The sequence below is a fragment of the Neolamprologus multifasciatus genome, chromosome 11, assembly GCF_963576455.1.
Source record: "Neolamprologus multifasciatus chromosome 11, fNeoMul1.2, whole genome shotgun sequence".
NCBI lineage: Eukaryota > Metazoa > Chordata > Actinopteri > Cichliformes > Cichlidae > Neolamprologus > Neolamprologus multifasciatus.
This window is the reverse complement of record NC_140449.1, coordinates 4,145,254-4,173,075: the sequence shown is the minus strand read 5'-3', so window position 1 is coordinate 4,173,075 and position 27,822 is coordinate 4,145,254. Positions and strand designations below refer to the sequence as shown.

At 45.9% G+C, this 27,822-nt stretch overlaps 1 protein-coding gene across 1 annotated transcript in view; it reads right to left on the bottom strand.

Annotated features, from left to right (window-relative positions):
* Positions 1-27,822, bottom strand: part of ascc3 (activating signal cointegrator 1 complex subunit 3) — a 155,950-nt gene that overhangs the window by 24,798 nt on the left and 103,330 nt on the right. Inside the window, 19 exon segments of the mRNA XM_085176471.1 lie at positions 753-885; positions 1,085-1,205; positions 2,671-2,808; positions 4,695-4,837; positions 4,964-5,084; positions 8,235-8,380; positions 8,560-8,726; positions 8,895-8,980; positions 11,099-11,319; positions 11,768-11,936; positions 12,005-12,103; positions 15,415-15,569; positions 15,792-16,017; positions 16,996-17,172; positions 17,302-17,388; positions 22,618-22,782; positions 23,471-23,590; positions 23,911-24,135; positions 24,435-24,626. Coding sequence (XP_085032597.1) covers positions 753-885; positions 1,085-1,205; positions 2,671-2,808; positions 4,695-4,837; positions 4,964-5,084; positions 8,235-8,380; positions 8,560-8,726; positions 8,895-8,980; positions 11,099-11,319; positions 11,768-11,936; positions 12,005-12,103; positions 15,415-15,569; positions 15,792-16,017; positions 16,996-17,172; positions 17,302-17,388; positions 22,618-22,782; positions 23,471-23,590; positions 23,911-24,135; positions 24,435-24,626 — 2,891 coding nt within the window.

The window sequence follows — 27,822 nt, the reverse complement described above, 5'->3', positions numbered from 1 at the left end:
TGTAAAACACACACACACACAAACACACACACAGTGTAAAACACACACACACAGTGTAAAACAAACACACACAGTGTAAAACACAGAAATACACATACATAGGGTAAAACACACACACACAAACACACACTGTGTAAAACACACACACACAGTGTAAAACACACACACACACACAAACACACACAGTGTAAAACACACACACACAGTGTAAAACACACACACACACACACAGTGTAAAACACAAACACACACACACACACACACACAAACACACACAGACAGTGTAAAAAACACACACACACAGTGTAAAACACACACACACGGTGTAAAACACACACACACACACAGTGCAAAACACACAAACACAGTGTAAAACACACAAACACACACAGTGGAAAACAAACACACACAGTGTAAAACACACAAACACACACACACACAGTGTAAAACACACACACAGGGTAAAACACACACACACAAACACACACACAGTGTAAAACACACACACACAAACACACACACACAGTGTAAAACACACACACACAGTGTAAAACACACAAACACACACACAAACACACACACACAGTGTACTTTCACATAAGGCCATATACATATCACATTACTTTAACCTTGGTGTGGACAGTAACGGGTCATAAAGATTTAAATACATTAGACATCCACAGATGGGCGCAGTCTTTGACACTAACAGATGACTATGGCAGGAATCCTGATGATGAAGATTGTGCTGTTACCTGGACTCTACAGGAAACGGCTCGTACAGAAACTTCTTGTAGAAATCCTTCTTTATGTCGTGGACAAGGATGACTGCTTTGCCCTGATCATCAAACTGAGGACGGCCTGCTCGCCCCATCATCTGCAGCACGTCTACACACACACACACACACACACTGTTACACACAACCTTTAGAGCAGAATGTTTACGATCTGTTAATGCGGTTTGTTCTGAGCGTCAGTGACAGCTATATGAGAGAGCTTCTTAATGCGGAGTTTAACGTCACACAGACTGGAGGAAGCACACTTCCTGTTCCACAGAGACCACACCCAGGCTGTCACTGAGCTGTACCTGTGATGGGGTAGTCCACATAGCGCCTGGATTTGCCATCGTAGTACTCGGTTCCCTTGACGACAACCAGGTGAGCGGGGAAGTTCACTCCCCAGGCCAAAGTGCTGGTAGCAATCAGAACCTGGTGACGTTTTAGAAATGAGTTACAACCAAACAGGATGTGAGATATAGACACAGCAGCTGAGGCGTGACAGCGTCTAACTGTGCACAGGATTAATGTAGCAGCATTCATCCTCTGTAGCACTAACAGACCTGTGTGTGGAGCAGACAGAACAACAGGAAGTGAGGACAGGCAGACAGAGGGAGACAGCTGGGGTTTTGCCCAATTGCAGAAATTCCAAAGCTTTGGAATGTCCTTCAAAGAGCCTGGAAAACTATTCCTGAAGACCACTAAAGGAAATGACAGGAAGGCTTTCCTAAGACAGTTCAGGCTGTGATGAAGAATAAGGAGGTCATACCGAACACAGACTTTAACACTGTTAAACATGTCACCATCTCTACTTTCAAGATTAGGCTTCAAACTTTCCTTTTTGCTAAAGCATATAGTTAGGGCTGGACCAGGTGACCCTGAATCCTCTCTTAGTTATGCTGCAATAGATGTAGGCTGCCGGGGGATTCCCATGATGCACTGGGTGTTTCCTTTCCAGTCACCTTTCTCACTCACTATGTGTTAACAGACCTCTCTGCATTGAATCATATCTGTTATTAACCTCTGTCTCTCTTCCACAGCATGTCTTTATCCTGTCTTCCTTCTCTCACCCCAACCAATCACAGCAGATGGCCCCGCCCCTCCCTGAGCCTGGTTCTGCTGGAGGTTTCTTCCTGTTAAAAGGGAGTTTTTCCTTCCCACTGTCGCCAAAGTGCTGCTCATAGGGGGTCATATGATTGTTGGGTTTTTCTCTGTATCTATGAAGCACCTTGACTTTTGTTGTGATTTGGCGCTATATAAATAAAACTGAATTGAATTTTGCCACACATGCTGCATTTCTATGTGCACTACATTGGTGCAGTAGGTTCGAGTTTGTCTGCCTTCACACGCACAGTGGGGTCAGCAGATGCAGATGCTGACCCCACTGTGGAAGGGTGTGGTTTGTGGCTCAGCTGCAGGGGAAGGGTGGAGCAGTGGGTTCAGGGGGCGGTGCCAGGGGAGGCTGGCTGCCACAGCTGTCATCCATCACACCAACCGTGTCGTCCTCATTTCAGTAGCTGCCTTAGGAGAGAGCTGTGTGGTGTGTGAGCAGGAGAGTGCAGCTGGAAACATGTGCGTGCATGAGAACGCCAAAGAGCCATGTGAACAACACTGTAAAGCACTTTTTACTTTTGTTTGTCCGTCCTTATCAGTCACTTCTTCCTCACTAAACTGCAGTTCTATTAGGTGCATGAGCGCACAGGAAGGGCAGGGGAGGGGCCGGTTGCATTAAGAGATTCGATTGGTCAATCCAGTGTCAGTTATGCAAATGAATGAACAGGCTGCTGTCAGTGCTGCTAGGACCGTAGCCTGTATATTTATAGACACACTAACCCATCAGCCTACATGTGCATCAGCTGTGCCAGATTAGCAGCCCAGCACCGGGGTGAGGGAATACCTGAATCTTACAGTTGACAAACAGCTCCTCTACAGTCTTTCTGTCTCTCTCATGGAGGCCTGCATGATGCATGCCGATCCCAAAGGCCAGTGTCAGCTTCAGGTTGGAATCTCGAACGGTGCCAATGATGTCCTCTATCTGCAAACAAACCAGAGCACAAACAGTGATTAGTAAGAAAAACAAATCTCACTGAGGAGTAACGAGCTCTCTAGTCCCAGTGCTTCAGTACGATAAACTTAAACGTGTTATACAGCCTGTACATATATATATATATATATATATATATATATACATATATATATATATATACATATGTATATATATATATATATACATATGTATATATATATATATATACATATATATATATGTACATATATATACATATATATATATGTACATATATATATATGTATATATATATATATGTACATATATATATATATACATATATATATATGTATATATATATGTATATATATATATATATGTATATATATATACATATATATGTATAGATATATATATATATATATATATATATATATGTACATATATATATACATATGAGATAATATGTCATTATTCTGAGAAGTGTCTGTGTAGCAGTAAAATGAAACGATGCACATAAGAACCAATTCCAACCCAGCTTTGGGAGAAAGAAAGATGACGTTGAAGAAAAACAGTGATTCAAATGACATTTTAAATTTCAAATACACTAACTGAAGTGAAACAGTGGGTATGAGATAATAACGCTCAGGCTGTAGAAATCAAATGGAAGAGAAACATCAGGCCCTGAGAGCAGCAGCAGAGGGAAGAAAGAGCTGTCAGGTCAGAGATGGGATTTGTCGTGGCGGTGACCCCCGGCGAGCGTTAAGCAGCCATCACTAGAAGCCTGTCAGTCAAACAGCAGGAAGCTGAGCTGTTACACAGGCCGGTGCAGGGAAGCAGCAGGCAGCAGCATATATCAGTGGAACACACACACACTGAGGCAGGAGGGCTATACACACAGAAATCTGCCTGTGGTATAAGACAGGCATATTTACTGAGTCTGCAGGGCCCAGGAAAGCAGAGCTATGACTTTCACATCTATAATTTAGGTTAGATTAGTAATGTTAATCCAGACAAATAAACAGGTAACAGAAGGGTGAGGACGGGCACAGTGCTCAGCTCATTACATGTTCTCAGTGTCCATGAAGGGAGGCCTAACTTAACTTATTCACTGTGAACATCATTAATAAAGAATCCAAATCTATGAATTAATCATATATTAGGCATCAGAAGGGAGGGTGAACGCCGGCCCAGCACTGAAACACGGCTGAGGGAGTATCATGCTGTGGCATCAGTGTAGAAGTGACAGTGATGTTGTGATGGAAGGACAGAAGGACACGTAACATTTAGAAAGAAAGCTCAGCAGCAGTCAGCAGTAGAACTGGGTGGTTTTCCACAATCACCCAAAACATGTCGTGTTCCCAGTGAAGAGCAACCTCCAGAAATCCAGTGAATATTCAGAGCCCTGGCCTGAATCCCTCCCATCAAACGTGGAGGAGTTTTAGATTTGCCACGGAAGAGCAGGCTGGGAATGATCAGGAGACGTGTAACGACAACCAATCACTGCTGCTTGTTTGTTCCACAACTAACTCTTACAATCGAGGGGCCAATAATCTTGATCCTGGAAGTTTTTATTTTTTCCATAATTTTGATTCTGTGTAAAAGATTATATATGGATCCAAGATGCCCCACCGGGAAGAGGCCCCGGGACAGACCTGGAACACGCTGGAGAGATTATATCTCTCAGCTGGCGTTCCCAGGCCAGCTGGAGGAGGTGGGAGAGGGAGACCTGGGCTTCTCTGATTGGGCCCCCAAACCCAGCCCAGGATAAACAGAAGTGTGTGTGTAATATATATACACTACTTATTTTGTTGTACTAATGTAAGGTGACCTTGAGGGTCTTTAAAATGTTTGAATATTATTATTACATATGAGCACAGCGTGCATGAAAGAGCAGCTGTGTGTCAGCAAACCTCTCTCTCATCCTGGTGCAGCCACTGTTTGGGGTTGTCCTCTGTAGCCAGGTAGGCGATGAGGTCCAGGGCGGTCAGGCGAGTTTGCCTTCGTGATGACACAAAAATGAGCACAGGCTTGGCTGGAGAGTGAGCGCGTATCGCTGCGGAGTCCAAAACAGTAGAGTTAGTTTCAATATTGCACATGGTCAAGGAGTATTACCACGTGAGTTACCATTACTCTCGTGCACATGTGCTAACGTGCAAAAACAGTGTGTACAAAGCTGCACCTTGGAAGGTGGGCTTGTTCATGCTGGCCATGCGGGGGCAGTAGTGCTGTCCTGGAAAACCGTGGATGTGAACTTCAAGCGGGACCGGGCGCACAGACGGACGGAAGTTAAACAAACCCACCTGTTAGACCAAAGACGAGAAGAAGAGAGATTTAATGTGCGCAGCTGGCAGCAGGAGGCCGTCTGTCTGCAATGTGAACACTCTGTCACTGTCATGCAGGCACAGAGCCGCTCTCTGTGTTTACTGTGTGATAAGGCGCTATGGCCAAAGTGAACTTACTGTGTGATAGCATGTTCAAAGTGTGTGTGGCATTTTTGCTGTGTTATTATGTTGAGGGCTGCAGCATGTCTGCAGATGTCTTAAAAGCCTGGATAATGGATTAGCAGCTCCGTCCCAACAGCAGCCAAGCAGCCAGATTTATGGACAACACAAAGACAGCACGTCTCCTCTACAGCTCTGAAGGCAGAGCAAAGGAAAGCTACGGTGTTTGACTCTGATGGTGCAACGTGTAACTCACATCTACAGACACTACAAAGACTGGCTGATATAAAGGATTGTTAAACTGCTGCAAGCTCCTTTTAGTCTCTAATGCTCACGACACAGCACAAAATCAAAGTACTGGATGGACACACAAACATGGAGGCTGCTGATGAAGCTCATCACTGAGCAGCAGCTGCAGGGCGCGAGCAGCTTCAGCTTCAACACCAAACTGAGCATGATGACGACTTTCTGTCCTTTGTTTGAACTGGGACAGTTTCCACCACTAGCAGAGTAACTATTCCCCTGAATTACTATTACCATGAGTAACTATTACCATGAGTAACTATTCCCCTGAGTTACTATTACCATGAGTTACTATTCCCCTGAGTTACTATTACCATGAGTTACTATTCCCCTGAGTTACTATTCCCCTGAGTTACTATTACCATGAGTAACTATTACCCTGAGTTACTATTACCATGAGTAACTATTACCCTGAGTTACTATTACCATGAGTAACTATTACCCTGAGTTACTATTACCATGAGTAACTATTACCCTGAGTTACTATTCCCCTGAGTTACTATTACCATGAGTAACTATTACCCTGAGTAACTATTACCCTGAGTTACTATTCCCCTGAGTTACTATTACCATGAGTTACTATTACCATGAGTAACTATTACCATGAGTAACTATTACCCTGAGTTACTATTCCCCTGAGTTACTATTACCATGAGTTACTATTCCCCTGAGTTACTATTACCATGAGTTACTATTCCCCTGAGTTACTATTCCCCTGAGTTACTATTCCCCTGAGTTACTATTACCATGAGTAACTATTACCCTGAGTTACTATTACCATGAGTAACTATTACCCTGAGTTACTATTACCATGAGTAACTATTACCCTGAGTTACTATTACCATGAGTTACTATTACCCTGAGTTACTATTACCATGAGTAACTATTACCCTGGGTGGAGCCAATGCCACATGTGTGTGTCTTTGTCTGCCTGTGTGACATAAACAGTCATTAAAAGACATGAGTGGGAAAAATAAGAAAACTAAACACTTTATGATGTGAAAACAAGAAGAATCTGAATTCTAATCTATGACAGATGATCAAATATTAACTGGTGAACACAGATTTAGTCCTTTGACCCTGGACACAGTTAGCTCAGGACGAGAGCACAACGAGCCTTGTATGCATGTTAAGAGCTGAGAGTGTGACATCCATCAGTGTTACAGTAAAATGTTTCCTCTCCATCACTCTGATGCTCAATCTTGTTATTATGTATCATATACGTCACACTGATACAATGATACAGACATGAAAACACAGAATGGATATTTATGGTTTCTGCCTGAACAAAGAGCAAAAACAGACAGGCATCCAAAGCTAAACGTGAACTGACACTCGCGCACACACACACACAGACGCTGTTTTACGTTACAAAATATTTGACTGACTTATAATATTTATTTTTGTTTTTCCTGCAGTATATAAAAATTGGTGTAACTCAAAAATAAAACTTTAAAGACACTCAAAATAAATTTCCTGTGGTTGGAAACTATTTTGTGCAACTTTTTTGTATTTACAGTTTTGAGGGATAAGCCTCTTAAATTTCTCTAATTAGAAGTTTATGTAAAAAACAAAACAAAAACGATTTTCAATTTTTTTGTAGTTTATTGCACTTTGCAATTTATGTAGATACTATGGGCTTAATGCAGACATATTATTAAAATCTGGGCTGTAACGGTTGTATTGATGTATAACAACTTGAAATGCTCCCACAAATGGCTCCACAACATGTAAGAATATAAAGTAAGCTCTGGTGGACTTGGTGCTATGGTAGGTCTGAAAGGGTTAATAACTAACCTCGTATTGTGGATGGATTATCTCAGTTGTTCTCCTGACTGAAGTTTGGTCCGTTTACAGCATCCTGCCATGCGATTGCATTTGTCTCTAACCATCAGGAGCCCTCACGTTAACTTTTATCGAGTGGAAGAAAGTTAATGTTCATCCTCCAGCTTCACTGTGCTAATGTTATGCTAACGTAGCTGTTTTGCTAGCAGTCACGTAGCACATCATTATATAGCAGCTAGCCCAACGTCAGTAACCCTACAAACGTCACTGCTGTTTAGTTTTCTGTCTTCATTTATGTTGAAGTGACAGCAGAGCTGTACTTTTGAAATTTTCAGAAATCTCTCAGTCAGAACATCATGTTTAGGTGGAAGCTAGCGAGCTAACTTCCTGTTAACTTCTAACTCCGTTAAATTTAATAAATTCTGTTTTCATGGATGCCTGGATGTTAAACTTAATTGTTACACCTGGTAAAGCAGCAACGCTGATCATTTTATTAAAGACAGTTTTCAACTCTCAGTGTTCGTTTGACTTTGGGACCTGAAGCAGACGGAGTTTAGGACCCAGATTACTCCGCGAGGCTCCTGACTACGGTAGCTGTAATGCTCCTACAATCCATCAGGCTGCAGCTTCATAGCTTAGCAAAGTCGTACTAAAACATTTTTGACAGATTTTTGAGCGCCGTGTAGCACATAAAATCGGTTCGAGGTCAGTAAGCACAGCCAGAATTCATACATAAGGAGCACTGTCGATATTTGAGAAAATTAAAGGATTTTAAGTGTGCCTTATAGTGTGTACAATGCGTTTTACAGGAGAAAAGAATATATCGCGATATATCTTTACAGCACATGCTTCAGATTATACTGTGATATGGATTTTAGGCCATATCGCCCAGCCCTAGTGTGATGTAATGCAGGTGCCGACCTGTCCGATGCCCAACCAGTCAGCCAGGTCTCGAGCGTTGGCCAGAGCCGTGGACAGCCCAACTACTCGAACACTCTTGGAAGTGTGAGAGGAGATGAAGTTGGTCCTGGACACAATGACCTCGAGGACCGGACCTCTGTCCTCACCTGGAAACAGACACAGTGCTAACGCTAACACAGCTAACAGCGAGTCCTGTTTCAGGGCCTTCACATGTTTATATTTAGGACATCATGGGTTACATGGAGCAAAAGCTTTTTTGAGCCGTGGTGAAGAACACACAGGTAGGACCTGCTCCACACCACAGGCCCAGGTGTGCTGCTCTTACCCAGCAGGTGGATCTCATCGATAATGAGAATAGCTACTTTCTGGACGTAGCTTCGATTCTGCCAACTCCTGCTGACTCCATCCCACTTTTCGGGCGTGGTGACGATCAGGTCAGCTTTTGCTATGGCTCTCATGTCTGGAGTCACGTCCCCGGTCAGCTCCACCACGCTTCACAATCACAAGAAGAAACTGTTTGTTGGTGTCATATAAACAGCATTTACAGTGTGTAACTCGATTATGCTTAAGACCTAATTGACACCAGTTTAAAACCATGTCATCATTAGCTAGTTTCATGTGTTTAAGGCCTCTTCACATGCCGAGTTTCTCTGTTCTTACTTTTTTCCAAGTTTCTCTTCAATCCTGACCTTCCAGTCCTCAATGCGCTCCCTCACCAGGGCCTTCAGAGGGGCAATATACACGACCTAAACACAGAACACAGGCAAACAATAACTCAGTCAAGCTCGGCTAGTTTCCCTACACTGACTGCTCTGCTGCAGCATCTCAGCTGCCTTTGCTGTGTGTTTAAACCACCTGTGCTAACTGCTAACTGTGCTAACTGCTGCTGGGATCCAGGTGTCACAGGGTGAGGAAGGGTGTGGAGTGTTGACTACGTGAATGAAACGACCACAGTAAGGCGAGCCACAGAGAGCGTTTACACTCATCATTAGGGTTTCTTTCTCCAGAGCATAATTCTGTGTGTGTGCTGTGCATCCATTCATTCACAGTCAGTGACAACAGCAGGTTGACTGCAAAGCAAATAGTTAACCAGACTAAGTGGACGTGGCATCATTCACACCATCAAAGCCCCAGAGCTGATGTTGCAGCTCGGTGTGTTGCTGAGAAACCTCCAGGAGCCACCTGACTGTGTTAGCGTTGTCCTGTGGGTACACTAACCACCATCGAACTAAAGAGCAAAATGCTTCATGACGACTTCCTCTAAATTTGCACAATACGAGTCAAAGTTATGGACGAGAGTCGTGTGTAGAACAAACCCACAGACACCAAAACTATGTTCATATTCCTCAGAGTAGCTACCAGATTACTGGTCATGGCTTTTCCCACTTGTAGCCCTGTTGTTCCTCTTAATGAGGTCATCGCCTGAAACTAAAATCAGAGGAAACTCTTGGATGAATCTAGTTTTAAACTCACGATGTGATCATTACGGTACAGCTAGCATGTGACCGTGTGTTGTTGCAATAAAATGGACTAGCCCGCTGTGTCACTGTTTACCAGTTACTATAGTGAGGCTAACACAGCTGTGCAGACTGTGAGCATCACACAGTTGCTTATTATGGAGCAGATGTTCACTTCAATTCAGTTTTGACTCCCAAACAAGAGCAAGAATTATGAAAACAAAACCACAGAGCTCAAAGTTCTGCAATTTTAAGTTTTTAGGAATAATTTTAGATTCACATCTTAAATTTGACAAGCATGTAAAGAAGATCTCTAAGACGGTCGAGGCTAATCTGAATTGTTTTAAGTTAATTCGGCACTATATACCCACTTCAGCAGCTCAGGTATTTATGCATTCTGTGATATTTTCACATTTTTCATATTGTATGACAGTTTGGACCCAAGCAGCACCATCTACACTTCAGCCTGTGGTGTCCTTATATAATCAATCTTTAAAAATAATGGATAAAAAATCTGTTCGGTGGCATCATTGTCACATTTTACAGAAATATAACTTACTTAGTTTTAAGAGTTTTAATTATTGGTGTTATCTTAAATTAGTTTTTAAATGTATAAATAGGATGGCCCCAGAGTGTCTCAACAGATACATTCAGAGACAAGACAGTAATCGTGTTACTAGGAGTAATGTGAACGGCAACTGCAAGATATTATATCGCAGATCTACATTCGGTCAGTCAGCTTTTTCTATAAAGGCCTGACGTCTGTGGAACTTCAACCGATATCAAACTGATCACAGACATCAGATCCTTTAGATTGAAGGTTAAAGTTTGGTTAAAGGGAAACCAAAGTTGTAGTCATTTTATCTGATGATTTTAATTTTATTTTAAATTATTGTCTATCAATTGTAATTGTATTTATGATGTAATTTGGTTTTATGAAAATGTTTTATTGTAATATGTATTTATTTAGATTGAAGCCCAACAAGGGACAATTGTTGAAAATGAGCAGTAGCTATAAACCTATATGCGGTACATCAGTCTCATGTCTTGCACTTGAACTATGTTTAACTGCACTGTCCCTTTTAAATAAATAAATTCAAATGAATTCAACGGTGTGTTTGTTTTTACCTTCCATCCTTTTCCTTTAATCTATTCCTAAAACCCCCAATGTCCAAACCCACAGTTCATATATACGTATTTAGTCATCTGGATTTACATCATGTCTCAATGAAAGGCAGTGTGGGCCTGTAAAGCTTTGATGCAACGATGCTACGATGACTGATGCTACGGGGCTCAGCTGCCGTGTTTCTGACATATTTTCTGTGCACAGCACTGGGGGGGGGTCTCTGCTCCTTACACATCAGTGGATTCCTTGAACATGCCTACAAAGGGACTCGGTGACGCTACCTTGGAGGACGGATACTTGTTGAAGACCCGGAACATGGCCATCTCTGCTGCGATGGTTTTCCCAGAGCCCGTCGGCGCTCCCAGCAACACGTTGGTGTCGGTGTGGTACAGCGTGTGGAAGATTTGGGTCTGGATGGGGTTGAAGTGAGTGAACTTGTAAAGGCTCTCGTACTCTCGGTTACCCAGAGCAGTCACTGGCAACGGCTGCAGGTCCAGTAGCTCTGAGAGTGAAGAAGTCATGCAAAGGATCATGGGAGAAGGGTCACAAGACAACTGAGTTTAAAGGTGGCTACAATACAATAGTTATTAGAAACAACAGGAAGTAACAATGTATCCAAACCGCTGATCAGAGTGTGTGACGTGCTACAGAGTAACATCATGAAGGACCTGTGGGGGCACTGTGTGTCTGAGTGTGTACCAGTGTGTGGGGGCACTGTGTGTGTGAGTGTGTACCAGTGTGTGGGGGGGGGCACTGTGTGTGTGAGTGTGTACCAGTGTGTGTGTGTGGGGGGGGGGGGGGGGCACTGTGTGTGTGAGTGTGTACCAGTGTTGTGGGGGGGGGCACTGTGTGTGTGAGTGTGTACCAGTGTGTGTGTGGGGGGGGGGGCACTGTGTGTGTGAGTGTGTACCAGTGTGTGGGGGGGGGGCACTGTGTGTGTGAGTGTGTACCAGTGTGTGGGGGGTGTCGCTCTGGCAGGATCAGGTCCTGGAAGTTGATAATGCAGACAGCTTCAGCACCGAGCCATCGGTCAGAGACGGCCCTGATGTAGTACTGCGAGGGCAGCGGCTCAAAGATGGGAATGGTGAAGACGATGTGCTGCGGCTCTCCCGACACCACCTGAGGAGAACAGACGCCGTCATCCTCTGCTCTTGGTGCTCATCTGAGCTAAGACTCGTACAGCAAACCTGTTTCTTCTGCAGGAGGAAATACTCAGAGTGGTAGATGTGATCATTCATGGCATCTTCCACCCACAGCCACCAGGGCTCACCCACTGATCCATGGACCTGAACCACACAAAGAACAGCGTTGGATTACAGTCTTTTCAGGGAACCAACACTTATTTTAGTTCCCTGATTAACCCAGGTCGCCCTGCAAGAGAAACTGCAAAAATCCCAAGAGCTACAAAAAACCACTGATGAAAGCCTTTAATCTCTTTTGCAAAATATGTTCTTTATGTTTGAAAAACATAACCCTAACCCTAACACCTGAACCACACGATTAGTTGATTAGCAGGCCTCTGGAGAACTTCAGGACATGTTGAAGAGGTCATTAAATCAGCTGACACTAAGGCTACGTTCACACTGCAGGCGAAAGCGCATCAAATCCGACTTTTCTGACCCTCTGTGACCCATCTATCCGATCATGGTGTGACAGTGTGAACGGCACAAATCCGATATTTTCAAATCCGATCTGGGTCACTTTCGTATGTGGTTCTGAATCCGATACATATCTGATGTTTTAGAAAGCTGCTGTTTGATGGTCATGTCACATTAAATCCGTCTTTTAAGTCACCGACACAAGACAGACGCCAATTATCAGCGCCGGAGAAGACATCATGAACGCTTCCTGACCATCCAGTGAAACTCCTCTAAAACAGCAATAAGGATCATTATTAGGTTATTTACATTATTATGTAAATAACAAAATAACTTAAAGAAAAAATTGGGAAACGTGAAGTCCGAAGTCTTTATGTTGCAGTCTGCAGTTTTCAGGCCCCTCTTCTGTGGAACCAGCTTCCAGTTTGGATTCAGGAGACAGACACTATCTCTACTTTTAATATTAGGCTTCAACTTTCCTTTTTGCTAAAGCATATAGTTAGGGCTGGACCAGGTGACCCTGAATCCTCCCTTAGTTATGCTGCAATAGACGTAGGCTGCCGGGGGATTCCCATGATGCATTGAGTTTTTCCTTTCCAGTCACCTTTCTCACTCACTATGTATTAACAGACCTCTCTGTATTGAATCGTATCTGTTATTAATCTCTGTCTCTCTTCCACAGCATGTCTTTATCCTGTCTTCCTTCTCTCACCCCAACCAATCACAGCAGATGGCCCCGCCCCTCCCTGAGCCTGGTTCTGCCGGAGGTTTCTTCCTGTTAAAAGGGAGTTTTTCCTTCCCACTGTCGCCAAAGTGCTTGCTCATAGGGGGTCATATGATTGTTGGGCTTTTCTCTGTATCTATGAAGCGCCTTGAGGCGACATTTGTTGTGATTTGGCGCTATATAAATAAAATTGAATTGAATTGAATTGAATTGAATATTAAGGCCATCAGTCAAACATACTGTTGCTCTGGGTCTAAACAGAGCGCGTTGTGTGTGACGTCTTCTTTTGCGCATGCGGCCGCTTTGAGCGTTCACACTAGAGCACGTTTGCTGTCACATTTTATTTGTAGTGTGAACGAGCAGACAAAAAAATCGGATTTGATCAAAAAATCTGAATTGAGCATCAAGACCTGCAGAGTGAAGGCAGCCTAAACCTGCAGCACACGGCCCTCGAGGCTGGAGCTGCACACCCCTGACCTGTGCTAGAGGGAAACCCGTCTCACACATCGTTGCACATCGTACGCTCTCTGTGTCCCTGTGAAGTCACATGAAACTTTCTTTGGCAAAGATGAACATGGATCCTGTAACAGATGGCGAGGACCCACAGAGCCCCTCTCACCATCATGGAGTCAGCAGCAGAAGCACTGTGCCCCCCCCCTGCTAAAGTCCCGAGGTGACCTGGAGCTGGGTTCTGTGAGCGTGTACACAACACTCGGGTGGATCACTTGAACTTGGGGACAAACATCTGAACGCTGAGTGCTGATGTCACAGCCTAAATCACCAAACCAGCAGCAGTTTGCCACAATCAGCCGACGCTGCTCGGAGAATGACGTCATCCTGTATCCTAATGAGTCAGCGCGGTGCGTTTCCTGGCCGCCACGTGGCTCATGTGTCGGTGCATGTGTCGCGGCTCTGCAGCAGGATCACGGTTAAGCCAGCCGGTATCCATTACCACTCTCCCATGATTGCAGCATGCATCGCTAATCGCACATAAACATTCATCTTCGTATTCGCCCTGCAACGAGCTTTCTGTGCGTGACCAACTCTGGACTAAGCTTCACATGATCCCTGCTGCCCACTAAGGTGGGACAGGCTCAGGGACAGATGGAGATTCCCTGGCTGGGAGAACGAGGTGGGTGGGTGCTCTTCTTTGGGCCAGTGTGGAAATATGAATGTGGTCTGTATCTGGTGCCCGAGCACAGGAGGAGGACGAACATATGGACAGCTCTCCCTGGACTCCTCATTCTTCTGTGCTCAGCAGGAGGGAGCGACCATCGGCCTTAACGTCCAGTTAAGAGCCCTAAACTGCCCGATGCATCAGTATGTGTTTAAATAATGTGTTTAAATGATAATTAAAGGAGGATTGTGATGTTCACAGCAGAAGCCACGATGTAAACTGAGCAGGGGGAACTTTGGGAGCTTTGTTATTCCAGAGTGTCCCGCAGTGAGAGGCTGTGTGGGGACGAGTCCCTGATTGTTCAGCCAGGCTCCTTTCAGTCTCTGGGTCTTAGCGGCGCTGCCCGCGGACTTGGAGCTCAGAGGGGAGGGGCCTTTGCTGCCGCAGCTCCTAACATGTGACAGCGGCGCCTCCTCTGGCTGGTCACCGCCTGTTGATTTCATTTTTGTTGTTTTCTGTCTTTTTCATTTGAATCTGTCTCGATGTCTTTGCTCTGCTGTGCAGCACGTTGGTCCCTTACAAATAAAGCTGGTAATGGGCGGCTGGCTCAGGCTTACAGACGGGGCGATGAGCTCGGAGTAGAGCGCCGGCATGCGGTTCAGGGATGTTTGCTTGACACGTCCCTTTGGAGGTGTTCTGGGTAGGACGAACTGGGAGGTGACCAGGACATGTAATCTGGCCTGGGGACACTGTGGGATCCCCCAGGAGGAACCGGAAAGTGGGGAGAGGGCGTCTTTCCTCATGTGGTGCATTTTCCATTGTTATACCTCTCTGTCTCCCCCATGTGATGTTTGTGTCATGTATGTGTGGTCAGAGGGTAAGATGGCGCTGGCACGGCTGGCAGCCTTAACCCGATTTCCCTCGGGATGAATAAAGTATGATCAATCAATCAATCAATCAATCTGGAATGTCCTGCTTAGCGTTCCTTTGGGTCACCTGAGGCGATGGATGAAAGGACGGTAACTGTATATAACTGTAAATATGTCAGCAGATCACAGGTTGATCTGACACCTGTCCCTCACACTCAGGTCAGCTGTTTATGTGCTGGTCGAATATTTGCTGCACATCCATCCTGACTCGAGGATAAGTAATCTGTACCTGGTCATTCCAGCGAAAATCAGGTGTGACGACGAGACGAACACGCAGCACGGTGCGCGTGATTGGCTGGATGGTGGCCTCCATGGAGATCGAGGGGATCTGGTGGACACACTGTTTGACCGTTAACCCGATGTTGACGTGGTGCAGCATGTGACCTGGGAAAAGCACACCTGGCATTAAGGTGTTTATTAAAACGAGTGAACTTTCTGTACATCAGCAAAAGCTCATATTTAAATAAAAGCACCAGTCTGAGCTTCTTCCACTCAAAAACACTTTTCTTTAAAGCTGCAGTTAATAAAAACAACATGATCCCATCAGACACACGGATGCACCGGCAGTGCTGTGAACGGCCTCTGCACTCTGCACTCTGCACTCACCAATGTCGTCCTTCCTCATCTCCTTCAGTTTGTCCACAGTCAGCTTCTTCTCCTCCAAGCGCCTCAGCACGACGGGGCTCAGGTTGGGGAACTGCCGGAGGGGGTGGGCGAAGTCCCACAGCCGCTTGTCGATCACCTTGCACAGGGTGAGCAGTCGACGGGTCATGAGCGGCCAGCGCTTCCTCAAAGCGATCTCAAACAAGGCCCTCACGATCCGAGCGGCGTTCTGTGGGCGACAGAAAAACATCAGCAGAGGTTCCACATCGCTCAGCATCCTTCATCACGTGTGACGAAGAGCGGACGTGCAGCACCCAGAGGTCACATGGTAGTGTTGCTCGCTGTGATTGGGTCAGCTGATAATGTCATGTGACCATGTGGTACAGTACAGGCCTGTGTTTTAGAGGTGGACACAGGAAGGCGTCTTCCTGTGGACAGTCAAACTATTGATTTAATATCAGGATGAAAGCAAATATTATAATAAATGTTTTTGATCTTAACATCATTTTTAATAAACATCATTTTTAATAAACATCATTTTTAATAAACATCATTTTTAATAAACATCATATGCACTGACATGTACGCAGGTTCTGTTTGTTCTTGAGCGGCACGTGCACGCTGTAGTTTCACAGCTTCAGCCTCGTCGACTCAGTCAAACCTCGACCCCAGCACCACTCATGAGTTTTTACACAGTTTGCTCACTGACCGGGGGGGGGGGCAAGTCAAAGTCACATGATCAGTGCTCAGCTGTCCATCAAAGGTCAACAGGAAATGAGCTACTGTAGTTTCAGAGCTTGTGTGGAGTCATCAGCACCAACTCTGATGTCATTCTAATTATTTCATTTTCAATCAGTCTTCAGGTTTTTTATTTTTTCACCTGCGTACTTTTGCCCCGCCTCTTTTTGTTTCCATTAAAATCCCAAAAATCTACAGTGATTTAAAATGGTTGAGTCAGAGTTAGTGTGGCAGCAAACACCACAGCATGGGTCTGACTGTGTGCGTATAACAGATGGGTGAATGCAACGCGAGCGTCCTGCAGCAGCGCCCTGCAGCAGCGCCCTGCAGCAGCGTCCTACAGCAGCGCCCTGCAGCAGCGTCCTACAGCAGCGCCCTGCAGCAGCGCCCTGCAGCAGTGCCCTGCAGCAGCGTCCTGCAGCAGCGCCCTGCAGCAGCGTCCTGCAGCACCTCGCCCTGCTGTCCTCACCTGTGCAACATAGGACAGGTCCGAGATGAGCGAGAAGCTGTCCACTTCTCCTCGGCCGATGTACGTCTGCAGCAGGATGTTGACCTTGCCGTAGCCGTTCTCCACACCTCCTGCAGCTGGAAGCTGACAGTAGTTACCCAGCATCTGCTCCAGCTCCTCCATCTCCTCCTCTCGAACCTGGCGACACACAGCAACACACACGAGCTGGATTATATGAGCTGTGCTCAGTTGTAGCAGAGCTTTGTATTGGAAGAACACAAACTGTACTATTTGATAAGTATACACGTGCTGACGGCCACAGCTCACCTTGAGTTGTTCAAACTCCTCAGCTTTGGAGACGATGCTGAGGATGTCGGCTTCTGTTCCCTGAGGGTTGAAATGTTCATTGAACGTCTTCACATGTGGAGGAAAGAGAAACGTTCGTGATTATTGGATCAACCAGAGCGTGTACTGTGCTTACAGGAACTGTAAACTGCTGATGAGAAGCTCCTGAGCAGCTGTGCTTCATCCAGCAGCCTGTGTGAAGCTATGAATGTTGTGATGCACTCGTGTGTCGAATAGTTGTGTGAACAGAAGCACTGAGAGCGGCTCTAAACGTGACACGTTCTCTGTTATCATGGCTCCATGCTGCTCTGCAGCCTGCAGCTTCTCACCTGTTTGCACTTAAACACATGTACTAGAAAAACATCTGTAAGTAGGGATGGGTATCGTTTAGGTTTTATCTGATACCGGTGCCAAACCGGTACTTTTGAAACGGTGCCGGTGCTTAAACGGTGCTCAAACCGGTGCTTAAAGAATGGAAAACACAAAATTGGTCCAAAAACCTCTCATGTTCAGCTGTTTTTTTGTAAAAAGATAACAATGTTAGTCTTTTCTGCAGGTATACGGCATATATGGTATCACTCTGGGCTGGAAGCAGCTTAAACAATGGAAAAAACACAAACTTTGTCCAAAAACCTCTCATGTTTAACTGTTTTCCACTTTTTCTTCGGTCATTTTAGCCTTTTTGTCCAGGGTGAAGGGAGTATCTGCCATCAAACAAGAAGACAGCCGCATGTAGCTATGATGGTGTTTGCTAGTTCACGTTACATGCATTAATGTAATAACGTGGTTAGCCTACTCAACGTAAATTACACACGAACAACATTAAGCTACTCACGCAGAGAAGAACGGCTGCTGCTGCCATCATCATTTCTGCTACACTGGCAGGGCTAGGTTCATCGGATTTAAAGTGTGACCTCCTTTGACAGTATCAGCTTAAAGCACTTGTTGCAGCTGCTGAGTTTGCATCTTTTGCTGTGAAGTACAGCCAGACTTTTGACCGCTTCGCCTTGGGCATTTTTAATCTGTAGCTCTGCTCTAAAAGAACGTACGTACCTGGACCCGCCTACTATCCTCGAAACGTAAAATGATTGGCTAGAATCTAAAGTGTATCATTCCATACCAGTTGGTGGCGGTAATGCACCTTTCAGTTGTTTGCCAACCGCCAATAGAAATGTAAGGAAGAAGAAAGTGTGTCACAGCTCAGGAAAAAAAAGCACCGAAATGTGCGCTGCTTTTCGGTCTGGTTACTACCGTTTATGTCAGAACCGGTGCCATGATGGCACCGGATACCGGTACCCATCCCTATCTGTAAGTGACACTTTTATCAACAAATCCAGCAGAATTAAGTTTAATGTTGATGATGCTGTACATAAATGCATGGCCCAATACAGGCTCCAGTACGAGTGTGTCCAACCACAGCACTGCACCAGTGTGTGTCTGAGTGTGTGTGTCTGAGTCTGTGTGTGTGTGTGTCTGAGTGTGTGTGTCTGAGTCTGTGTGTCTGAGTGTGTGTGTGTGTGTCTGTGTGTGTGTGTGTGTGTCTGTGTGTCTGAGTGTGTGTGTCTGTGTTTCTGAGTCTGTGTGTGTGTGTGTGTGTGTGTGTCTGTGTGTGTGTGTGTGTGTGTGTCTGTGTGTGTGTGTGTGTGTCTGTGTGTCTGAGTGTGTGTGTCTGTGTGTCTGAGTGTGTGTGTCTGTGTTTCTGAGTCTGTGTGTGTGTGTGTGTGTGTATGAGTGCGTGTGTGTGTGTCTGAGTCTGTGTGTCTGTGTGTGTCTGAGTGTGTGTGTGTGTGTCTGAGTCTGTGTGTCTGAGTGTGTGTGTGTGTGTCTGTGTGTGTGTGTGTGTGTCTGTGTGTCTGAGTGTGTGTGTCTGTGTGTCTGAGTGTGTGTGTCTGTGTTTCTGAGTCTGTGTGTGTGTGTGTGTGTGTGTGTGTATGAGTGCGTGTGTGTGTGTCTGAGTCTGTGTGTCTGTGTGTGTGTGTGTGTGTGTGTGTCTGAGTGTGTGTGTGTGTCTGTGTGTGTGTGTGTGTGTGTCTGAGTGTGTGTGTGTCTGAGTGTGTGTGTGAGTGTGTGTGTCTGAGTCTGAGTGTGTGTGTGTGTGTCTGAGTGTGTGTGTGTCTGAGTGTGTCTGAGTCTGTGTGTGAGTCTGTGTGTCTGAGTCTGTGTGTGAGTCTGTGTGTCTGAGTCTGTGTCTGAGTGTGTGTGTCTGGGTCTGTGTGTCTGAGTCTGAGTGTGTGTGTGTCTGAGTGTGTGTGTGTGTGTCTGAGTGTGTGTGTCTGAGTGTGTGTGTCTGAGTGTGTGTGCGCGTGTCTGAGTGTGTGTGCGTGTGTGTGTGTGTCTGAGTGTGTGTGTGTGTCTGTGTGTGTGTGTGTGTGTGTCTGAGTGTGTCTGAGTGTGTGTGTGAGTGTGTGTGTGTGTCTGAGTGTGTGTGTGTGTCTGTGTGTGTGTGTGTGTGTCTGAGTGTGTGTGTGTCTGAGTGTGTCTGAGTGTGTGTGTGTGTCTGTGTGTGTGTCTGAGTGTGTGTGTGTGTCTGTGTGTGTGTGTGTCTGAGTGTGTGTGTGAGTGTGTGTGTCTGAGTGTGTGTGTGAGTGTCTGAGTCTGAGTGTGTGTGTCTGAGTGTGTGTGTCTGAGTGTGTGTGTGTGCGTGTGTGTGTGTGTGTGTGTGTCTGTGTGTGTGTCTGTGTGTGTCTGAGTGTGTGTGTCTGTGTGTGTGTGTGTCTGAGTGTGTGTGTGTCTGAGTCTCAGTGTGTGTGTCTGAGTGTGTGTGTCTGAGTGTGTGTGTGTGTGTGTGTGTGTGTGTGTGTCTGTGTGTGTGTCTGTGTGTGTCTGAGTGTGTGTGTCTGTGTGTGTGTGTGTGTGTGTGTCTGTCTGTGTGTGTGTGTCTGAGTGTGTGTGTCTGAGTCTGTGTGTCTGAGTGTGTGTGTCTGAGTCTGTGTGTGTGTGTCTGAGTGTGTGTGTGTATGTCTGAGTGTGTGTGTGTGTGTCTGAGTGTGTGTGTCTGTGTGTGTGTGTGTGTGTGTGTGTCTGTCTGTGTGTGTGTGTGTCTGAGTCTGAGTCTCAGTGTGTGTGTCTGAGTGTGTGTGTGTGTGTCTGAGTGTGTGTGTGTGTCTGTGTGTGTGTGTGTCTGTGTGTGTGTGTGTCTGAGTGTGTGTGTGTGTGTGTGTGTGTCTGAGTGTCTGTGTGTGTCTGTGTGTGTCTGAGTGTGTCTGAGTGTGTGTGTGAGTGTGTGTGTCTGAGTCTGAGTGTGTGTGTGTGTGTCTGAGTCTGTGTGTGTGTGTCTGAGTGTGTGTGTGCGTGTCTGAGTGTGTGTGTGCGTGTGTGTGTGTGTGTGTCTGAGTCTGTGTCTGAGTGTGTGTGTCTGGGTCTGTGTGTCTGAGTCTGAGTGTGTGTGTGTCTGAGTGTGTGTGTGTGTGTCTGAGTGTGTGTGTCTGAGTGTGTGTGTCTGAGTGTGTGTGCGCGTGTCTGAGTGTGTGTGCGTGTGTGTGTGTGTCTGAGTGTGTGTGTGTGTCTGTGTGTGTGTGTGTGTGTGTCTGAGTGTGTCTGAGTGTGTGTGTGAGTGTGTGTGTGTGTCTGAGTGTGTGTGTGTGTCTGTGTGTGTGTGTGTGTGTCTGAGTGTGTGTGTGTCTGAGTGTGTCTGAGTGTGTGTGTGTGTCTGTGTGTGTGTCTGAGTGTGTGTGTGTGTCTGTGTGTGTGTGTGTCTGAGTGTGTGTGTGAGTGTGTGTGTCTGAGTGTGTGTGTGAGTGTCTGAGTCTGAGTGTGTGTGTCTGAGTGTGTGTGTCTGAGTGTGTGTGTGTGCGTGTGTGTGTGTGTGTGTGTGTCTGTGTGTGTGTCTGTGTGTGTCTGAGTGTGTGTGTCTGTGTGTGTGTGTGTCTGAGTGTGTGTGTGTCTGAGTCTCAGTGTGTGTGTCTGAGTGTGTGTGTCTGAGTGTGTGTGTGTGCGTGTGTGTGTGTGTGTGTCTGTGTGTGTGTCTGTGTGTGTCTGAGTGTGTGTGTCTGTGTGTGTGTGTGTGTGTGTGTCTGTCTGTGTGTGTGTGTCTGAGTGTGTGTGTCTGAGTCTGTGTGTCTGAGTGTGTGTGTCTGAGTCTGTGTGTGTGTGTCTGAGTGTGTGTGTGTATGTCTGAGTGTGTGTGTGTGTGTCTGAGTGTGTGTGTCTGTGTGTGTGTGTGTGTGTGTGTGTCTGTCTGTGTGTGTGTGTGTCTGAGTCTGAGTCTCAGTGTGTGTGTCTGAGTGTGTGTGTGTGTGTCTGAGTGTGTGTGTGTGTCTGTGTGTGTGTGTGTCTGTGTGTGTGTGTGTCTGAGTGTGTGTGTGTGTGTGTGTGTGTCTGAGTGTCTGTGTGTGTCTGTGTGTGTCTGAGTGTGTCTGAGTGTGTGTGTGAGTGTGTGTGTCTGAGTCTGAGTGTGTGTGTGTGTGTCTGAGTCTGTGTGTGTGTGTCTGAGTGTGTGTGTGCGTGTCTGAGTGTGTGTGTGCGTGTGTGTGTGTGTGTGTCTGTGTGTGTCTGAGTGTGTGTGTGTGTGTGTCTGAGTGTGTGTGTCTGTCTGTGTGTGTGTCTGTCTGTCTGTGTGTGTCTGAGTCTGTGTGTCTGAGTCTGTGTGTCTGAGTGTGTGTGTGTGTGTCTGAGTGTGTGTGTGTGTGAGTGTGTGTGTCTGAGTGTGTGTGTGTGTGTGTCTGAGTGTGTGTGTGTGTCTGTGTGTGTGTGTGTGTGTGTGTGTGTGTGTGTCTGAGTGTGTGTGTCTGTGAGTGTGTGTGTGTCTGTCTGTCTGTCTGTGTGTGTGTGTGTGTGTGTCTGAGTCTGTGTGTCTGAGTCTGAGTCTCAGTGTGTGTGTCTGAGTGTGTGTGTCTGAGTGTGTGTGTGTGTCTGAGTGTGTGTGTGCGTGTGTGTGTGTGTGTCTGTCTGTGTGTGTCTGTGTGTGTGTGTCTGAGTGTGTGTGTGTGTGTCTGAGTGTGTGTGTCTGAGTCTGTGTGTGTCGGAGTGTGTGTTTCTGTGTGTGTGTGTGTGTCTGTGTGTGTGTCTGAGTGTGTGAGTCTGAGTGTGTGTGTCTGAGTGTGTGTGTGTGTCTGAGTGTGTGTGTGTGTCTGAGTGTGTGAGTGTGTGTGTGTGTCTGAGTCTGTGTGTGTCTGAGTCTGTGTTTCTGAGTCTGTGTGTGTGTCTGAGTCTGTGTGTGTGTCTGTGTGTGTGAGTCTGTGTGTGTTTCTGAGTCTGTGTGTGTGTCTGTGTGTGTGTCTGAGTCTGTGTGTGTGTCTGAGTGTGTGAGTCTGTGTGAGTCTGTGCGATGCTCCGTCTCTGCAGTGAGCATGTGTTTACCTCGATGGTGTTGTATTTGATGTAGAAGTGGCTCGCCGTCCTGCCCAGGTCTGTGGAGGCAAAGTATCCGGTGCGCTCGTCGAAGCGGATCATCCTGGCCTTGTCCAGCTTCCTGCCCGACTCCACCACCAGATCCTTCCTGTACAGCTCCAGAGCTGGATCCATCTGAGCTCCCGGAGCACGAGAAGGACTTCAGTAATCACAACAACTTTGTGTTTTAAATACATTTAAATCACAACGTTCATTTATAGTTCAGTTATGACCTCGTCTAACATTTCATGAGTCCATGTGCTAAGAACCTTTGTGTCACTTCTGAATGTCTGAAGTCCTCCAAGAAACCTGCAGAAATGAACTTTTTACTTTTACTCTGCACTTCTTCTTCTCTCCTTCCTCGTGCAACTGCACAGCCAAAGCTGACATGTGTCTAAGTTCCCTTCATGGGCTCCCACTGAAATCCACACAGGAAGCTCCACACCTACAGGCCCACACGTCACAGCCTCCATCAGGTCAGCTGAACGTGTGCGCAGGTGTGTGTCGGCACTTATCTTTGATGTAACACAAATAAAAGTATTGTTATTGTTTCTATTCATCCTTTGGGTGTTTTGCAGTAAACACTTCTGGCTGCTGTGGTCCAATCAGCGACCAGCTTTAGGGGGAAGCACGTTTCCACACAGGGCTTGAATGAACACCTTCATTTAAAAACTTGGTGTTACGTGTATCTGTAAATCTACATGTGTTTGATGATCTGAAACACTTGAGTGAGACAAACATATAAAAAAAGCAGTTTTCCACACCAGTGTACGGCCCCGCCCTCCCCCGGGGACGGCCCCGACCCTCCAGGATCTGGACCAACCTGAGAGGCTTTGTGGTTGATGCCGTACGCCAGCGGGTTGGCCCTCATGCGAACGTAAAGGTAGGTGTAGCTGAGCCACTTCACAGCTTCCTCCACGTTGGTGACGGTTCCCAGAGCAATCTGCAGCAGGAAGAGAACAGCGGCTCACAGACCTCTGTCGCCATCTAGTGGACACTAGCTGACAGCACAGCTGCTCCTCTCTACTCTGCCCAGCAACACTTTAAATCCTTTTCTTAAAGATGTAAAACAGCTTTTTACAACTGAGGCAAGTTCACAGATTTGAAGACAGCTTGTTTCAAACACTATGACCTGAGTCAGCTTGTAGTGCATGTTAAATGTTGGCTGTGTTATCCTGGCACCTGTCTGTATGTCATCGCTGCCCTGCTCGGACTGTGGAAGCTAAACTCTGCTCAAAGTGAAGCAGAAGGAAACTGCGTTACCTCAGCATTGAGGTTATCGGCCAGGCTGTCCAGGAACCGGCTCTCTATGGCGTTCTGCTGGGTGAGCAGGGTCAGGTAATGGCTCAGCTTGTCGTGGGTGGTGATGATGGTTCCCTCGCCATACTTATCGAACTGCGGACGACCTGCTCTTCCAAAAATCTGCATGACGTCCAGGATGCCCAGATCCACCACGGCGCCACGCTTGGCATCGTAAATTTGGGTGCCCTGCATCAGAGCAGAGACAGGTGAGTGCAGGCGGAGAGCGCTCAGAGTAAGCGAGCGAAGCTTTACAGCGTCTCAGCATCCTGAAACTAAAACAACAAATAAAACCACGTTAAACTTCAGGGCAGGATCTCACAAGCTGACTGCAGATAAGTGAGGCCTTTACAGGAATAACGTTCACATGTGTGAGACACTTAAAGTTACAGAGCCAATTAAACTCAACTATCGACTTTAGATGATGCAAAGTAAAGGACGCTCTGAGCCCCTCAGGGTGGCACAAACACATTAAAGCCATGAAGGACCTTGATGATGACAGCGTGAGCCGGCAGGTTCACTCCCCAGGCCAAGGTGGCGGTACAGACCAGGACCTTGAGGTGGCCTCTGGAGAACATGCTCTCCATCAGGCTGCGGTCAGAGCGCAGCATGCCAGCGTGGTGGATGCCGAAACCTTCAGGAAACATTTCTTTCATCTGCTTGTTCCTGGAGCGCTGGATCTGAAAGAGATGGTCAAAGTTTCAGATGGAGTGGAGGTGAGTCTCAGAGTGTTTACACTAAACAGCAGCAGCAGTCAAACACTTCCTGTACAGCACGGGGACAACGTGCAGTAATCAGCCACTGGCAGCAGAGTGTAACACATGCACACGGCTGTAGGTCTGCTGCACACTCCAGCAGCATCTGCAGCTCAGCACATGCACACAGAGATGTGTGCTGTGACTGACAGCAGCCCTGTGACCCGGCCGGCCACGGGGGGAGTCCTCATCACAAGGCTTTATCTCTCTCTCTGGGCATCTAAATGGAGGTCAGCGCCCAGCAGGCTTCTGCGCGGCAAAGAGAAATCCCATTACTGCCAGCAGCTGTCTGCCTCACACACTCCACGAATGTTTGGATTGCAGTGATTGTCTGCATTTGTATGCAAACCCTGTGGATAAAAGCTGGAGGCTGACTGTGCAGGTAAAATGTCACAGAGGTAAAGCTTTGCTGCCACAGGCCTCAGTGACGATTGTACCACACAGGTTACTGCCAGCTTTCACTCGGTCTGCTCAGAATACTGCAGGTTTAATAACACGGCTCTTTTCTTTTTATTCTGCGCGATTCATGTGGCGCCAAATCACAACCAGAGTCGCCTGAAGGCGCCGAGTCCCAGGGAAAGAAGCAGACGTCTCCATACTGGAGAACAGCTGTCTGTCCCCAAACTGGAGACACTGGAGACGGTTACTCACCCTCAGTGACTGAGGAGGTAACGTCTGTGTTAAACACAAATGTCATCTCTGTGATACCCAGTGAGACATCAGTTTAAACTTCTCTTGATCCTCTGAGTGTATATTTATCAGGTTGTTTTCTCGCTGCTCGTCTCTCTGTGCGCTGCACTTTGAATAATGGTTTGAGTCCTGCTGTGAACCCTCGACAGCATCTTGACGTTTGAAAGCGGAGGATCTGAGGTCATGCTCAGTCATGCTCTGTAAATGACATCATCATTAATAAAAGCGATGATGAGAGCACACAAAGGGCTTCCTCAGGTCACACACTGAGTGAGGCCACGCAGGCGTGTTTCTACGTGTTTCACAGCCAGTGGCATTTCCCAGTGTGGCCATTAACAGGAGTGCACGTTTAAAAACACTGGTTTCAGGTTTCAAACCCTTCGGTGTGTGCAGTCATCATGATGCTTTTGTAACTGCACGTGCTCTAATGTGCTGGAAGAACCAAGCTCTGTATGAACACTGTGACCAGAGTGGAAGAGCTGAGGAAGACTTAGAGGAAGGCTGTGATTGTGCTGTCACACACAGACACACAACACTGATCTCAGAACAGCTGTAATGATGCACACAAAGCTCTGTGTGGTCAGAAGTCACAGCAACACAACCTGTTTCGTGGAAACACACTGTTGTGCGTTCTTCACACTCTGCCTGAGTCACCCACACCAACATCAGCTTCTACATCACACAGCAGTGAAACAACCACACACTGAGGGATCAGTGGGTCTGTCAGTGCTCGTCTTGGCCTCCTTTAAAAAATGCTCATTACAAATAAATACGATGTTTTTCTGAGTACCGTAGTTTTCGGGTCATCAGCCGCTACTTTCCCCTCACTGTGAACACTGACGTGCGGCTAATGCAGCCAAAACATTTTGCCTGGTAACAGTAGACCAATCAAATGATAAGTAGTATATATACGGTTTATATTTTTATCGGTTGTTAAGAGACGTTGTTTGTGCGCTGTTCCGTAAAAAACCATAAGCAACGTAATGTGTGTGTTACTGATACGCACATGTACTTACAGGTAGCCGTGTTACAGGCGCTGTTCGAGGAAAAGAAGCTTTTGCAGTATTTTTGTACTATAACGTTTACGTTACCATGTTTACGTTACAATGTTTACGTTACCATGTTTATGTTACCATGTTTATGTTACAATGTTTATGTTACCATGTTTATGTTACCATGTTTACGTTACCATGTTTATGTTACCATGTTTACGTTACCATGTTTATGTTACCATAACGTTTACGTTACAATGTTTACGTTACCATGTTTATGTTACCATAACGTTTACGTTACAATGTTTACGTTACCATGTTTATGTTACCATGTTTACGTTACCATGTTTATGTTACAATGTTACGTTACCATGTTTACGTTACCATGTTTACGTTACCATGTTTACGTTACCATGTTTACGTTACCATGTTTATGTTACCATAACGTTTACGTTACAATGTTTACGTTACCATGTTTACGTTACCATGTTTATGTTACCATGTTTACATTACCATGTTTACGTTACCATGTTTACGTTACCATGTTTACGTTACAATGTTTATGTTACCATGTTTACGTTACCATGTTACGTTACCATGTTTATGTTACCATGTTTACGTTACCATGTTTACGTTACCATGTTTATGTTACAATGTTTATGTTACCATGTTTACGTTACAATGTTTACGTTACCATGTTTACGTTACCATGTTATGTTACCATGTTTATGTTACCATGTTTATGTTACAATGTTTATGTTACCATGTTTATGTTACCATGTTTACGTTACCATGTTATGTTACCATGTTTATGTTACCATGTTTACGTTACAATGTTTACGTTACCATGTTTACGTTACCATGTTATGTTACCATGTTTATGTTACCATGTTTATGTTACAATGTTTATGTTACCATGTTTATGTTACCATGTTTACGTTACAATGTTTACGTTACCATGTTTACGTTACCATGTTATGTTACCATGTTTATGTTACCTTACGGATTAAATTAAACGTTAAAAATCCTCACGTGTAATATTTCTGTGTAAATATCTCATATTACAGGTGAAACGCATGCGGTGCGGCCTGTACACGTACAAAATCGATTATCTTTCTACAATTAGAGCATGCAGCTTGTAATCAGGTGTGCTCTGTAGTCTGGGATTTACGGTAATCACACTTCATCGTGTGTTGTTCCCTCTGAGAGCGGCGCTCCTGTCTCATGTGACACGAGGCCCCACTGAGCGTCTTGATGCTTCTCCACCATTCACAGAGTTCACAGGGGAGTGGCTGCAATCACAGCATGTAAGATGGTGACAGATGGACCCTCAGGCCCCCTCCTCCATTCAGATGGTCTTTCCCTCCTTGACTCCGCCCTCAAACCAGCGTTCCTCCCTGTTCAGGATGTTACATCCTCATCCTCAGGCTCTGCTGTGT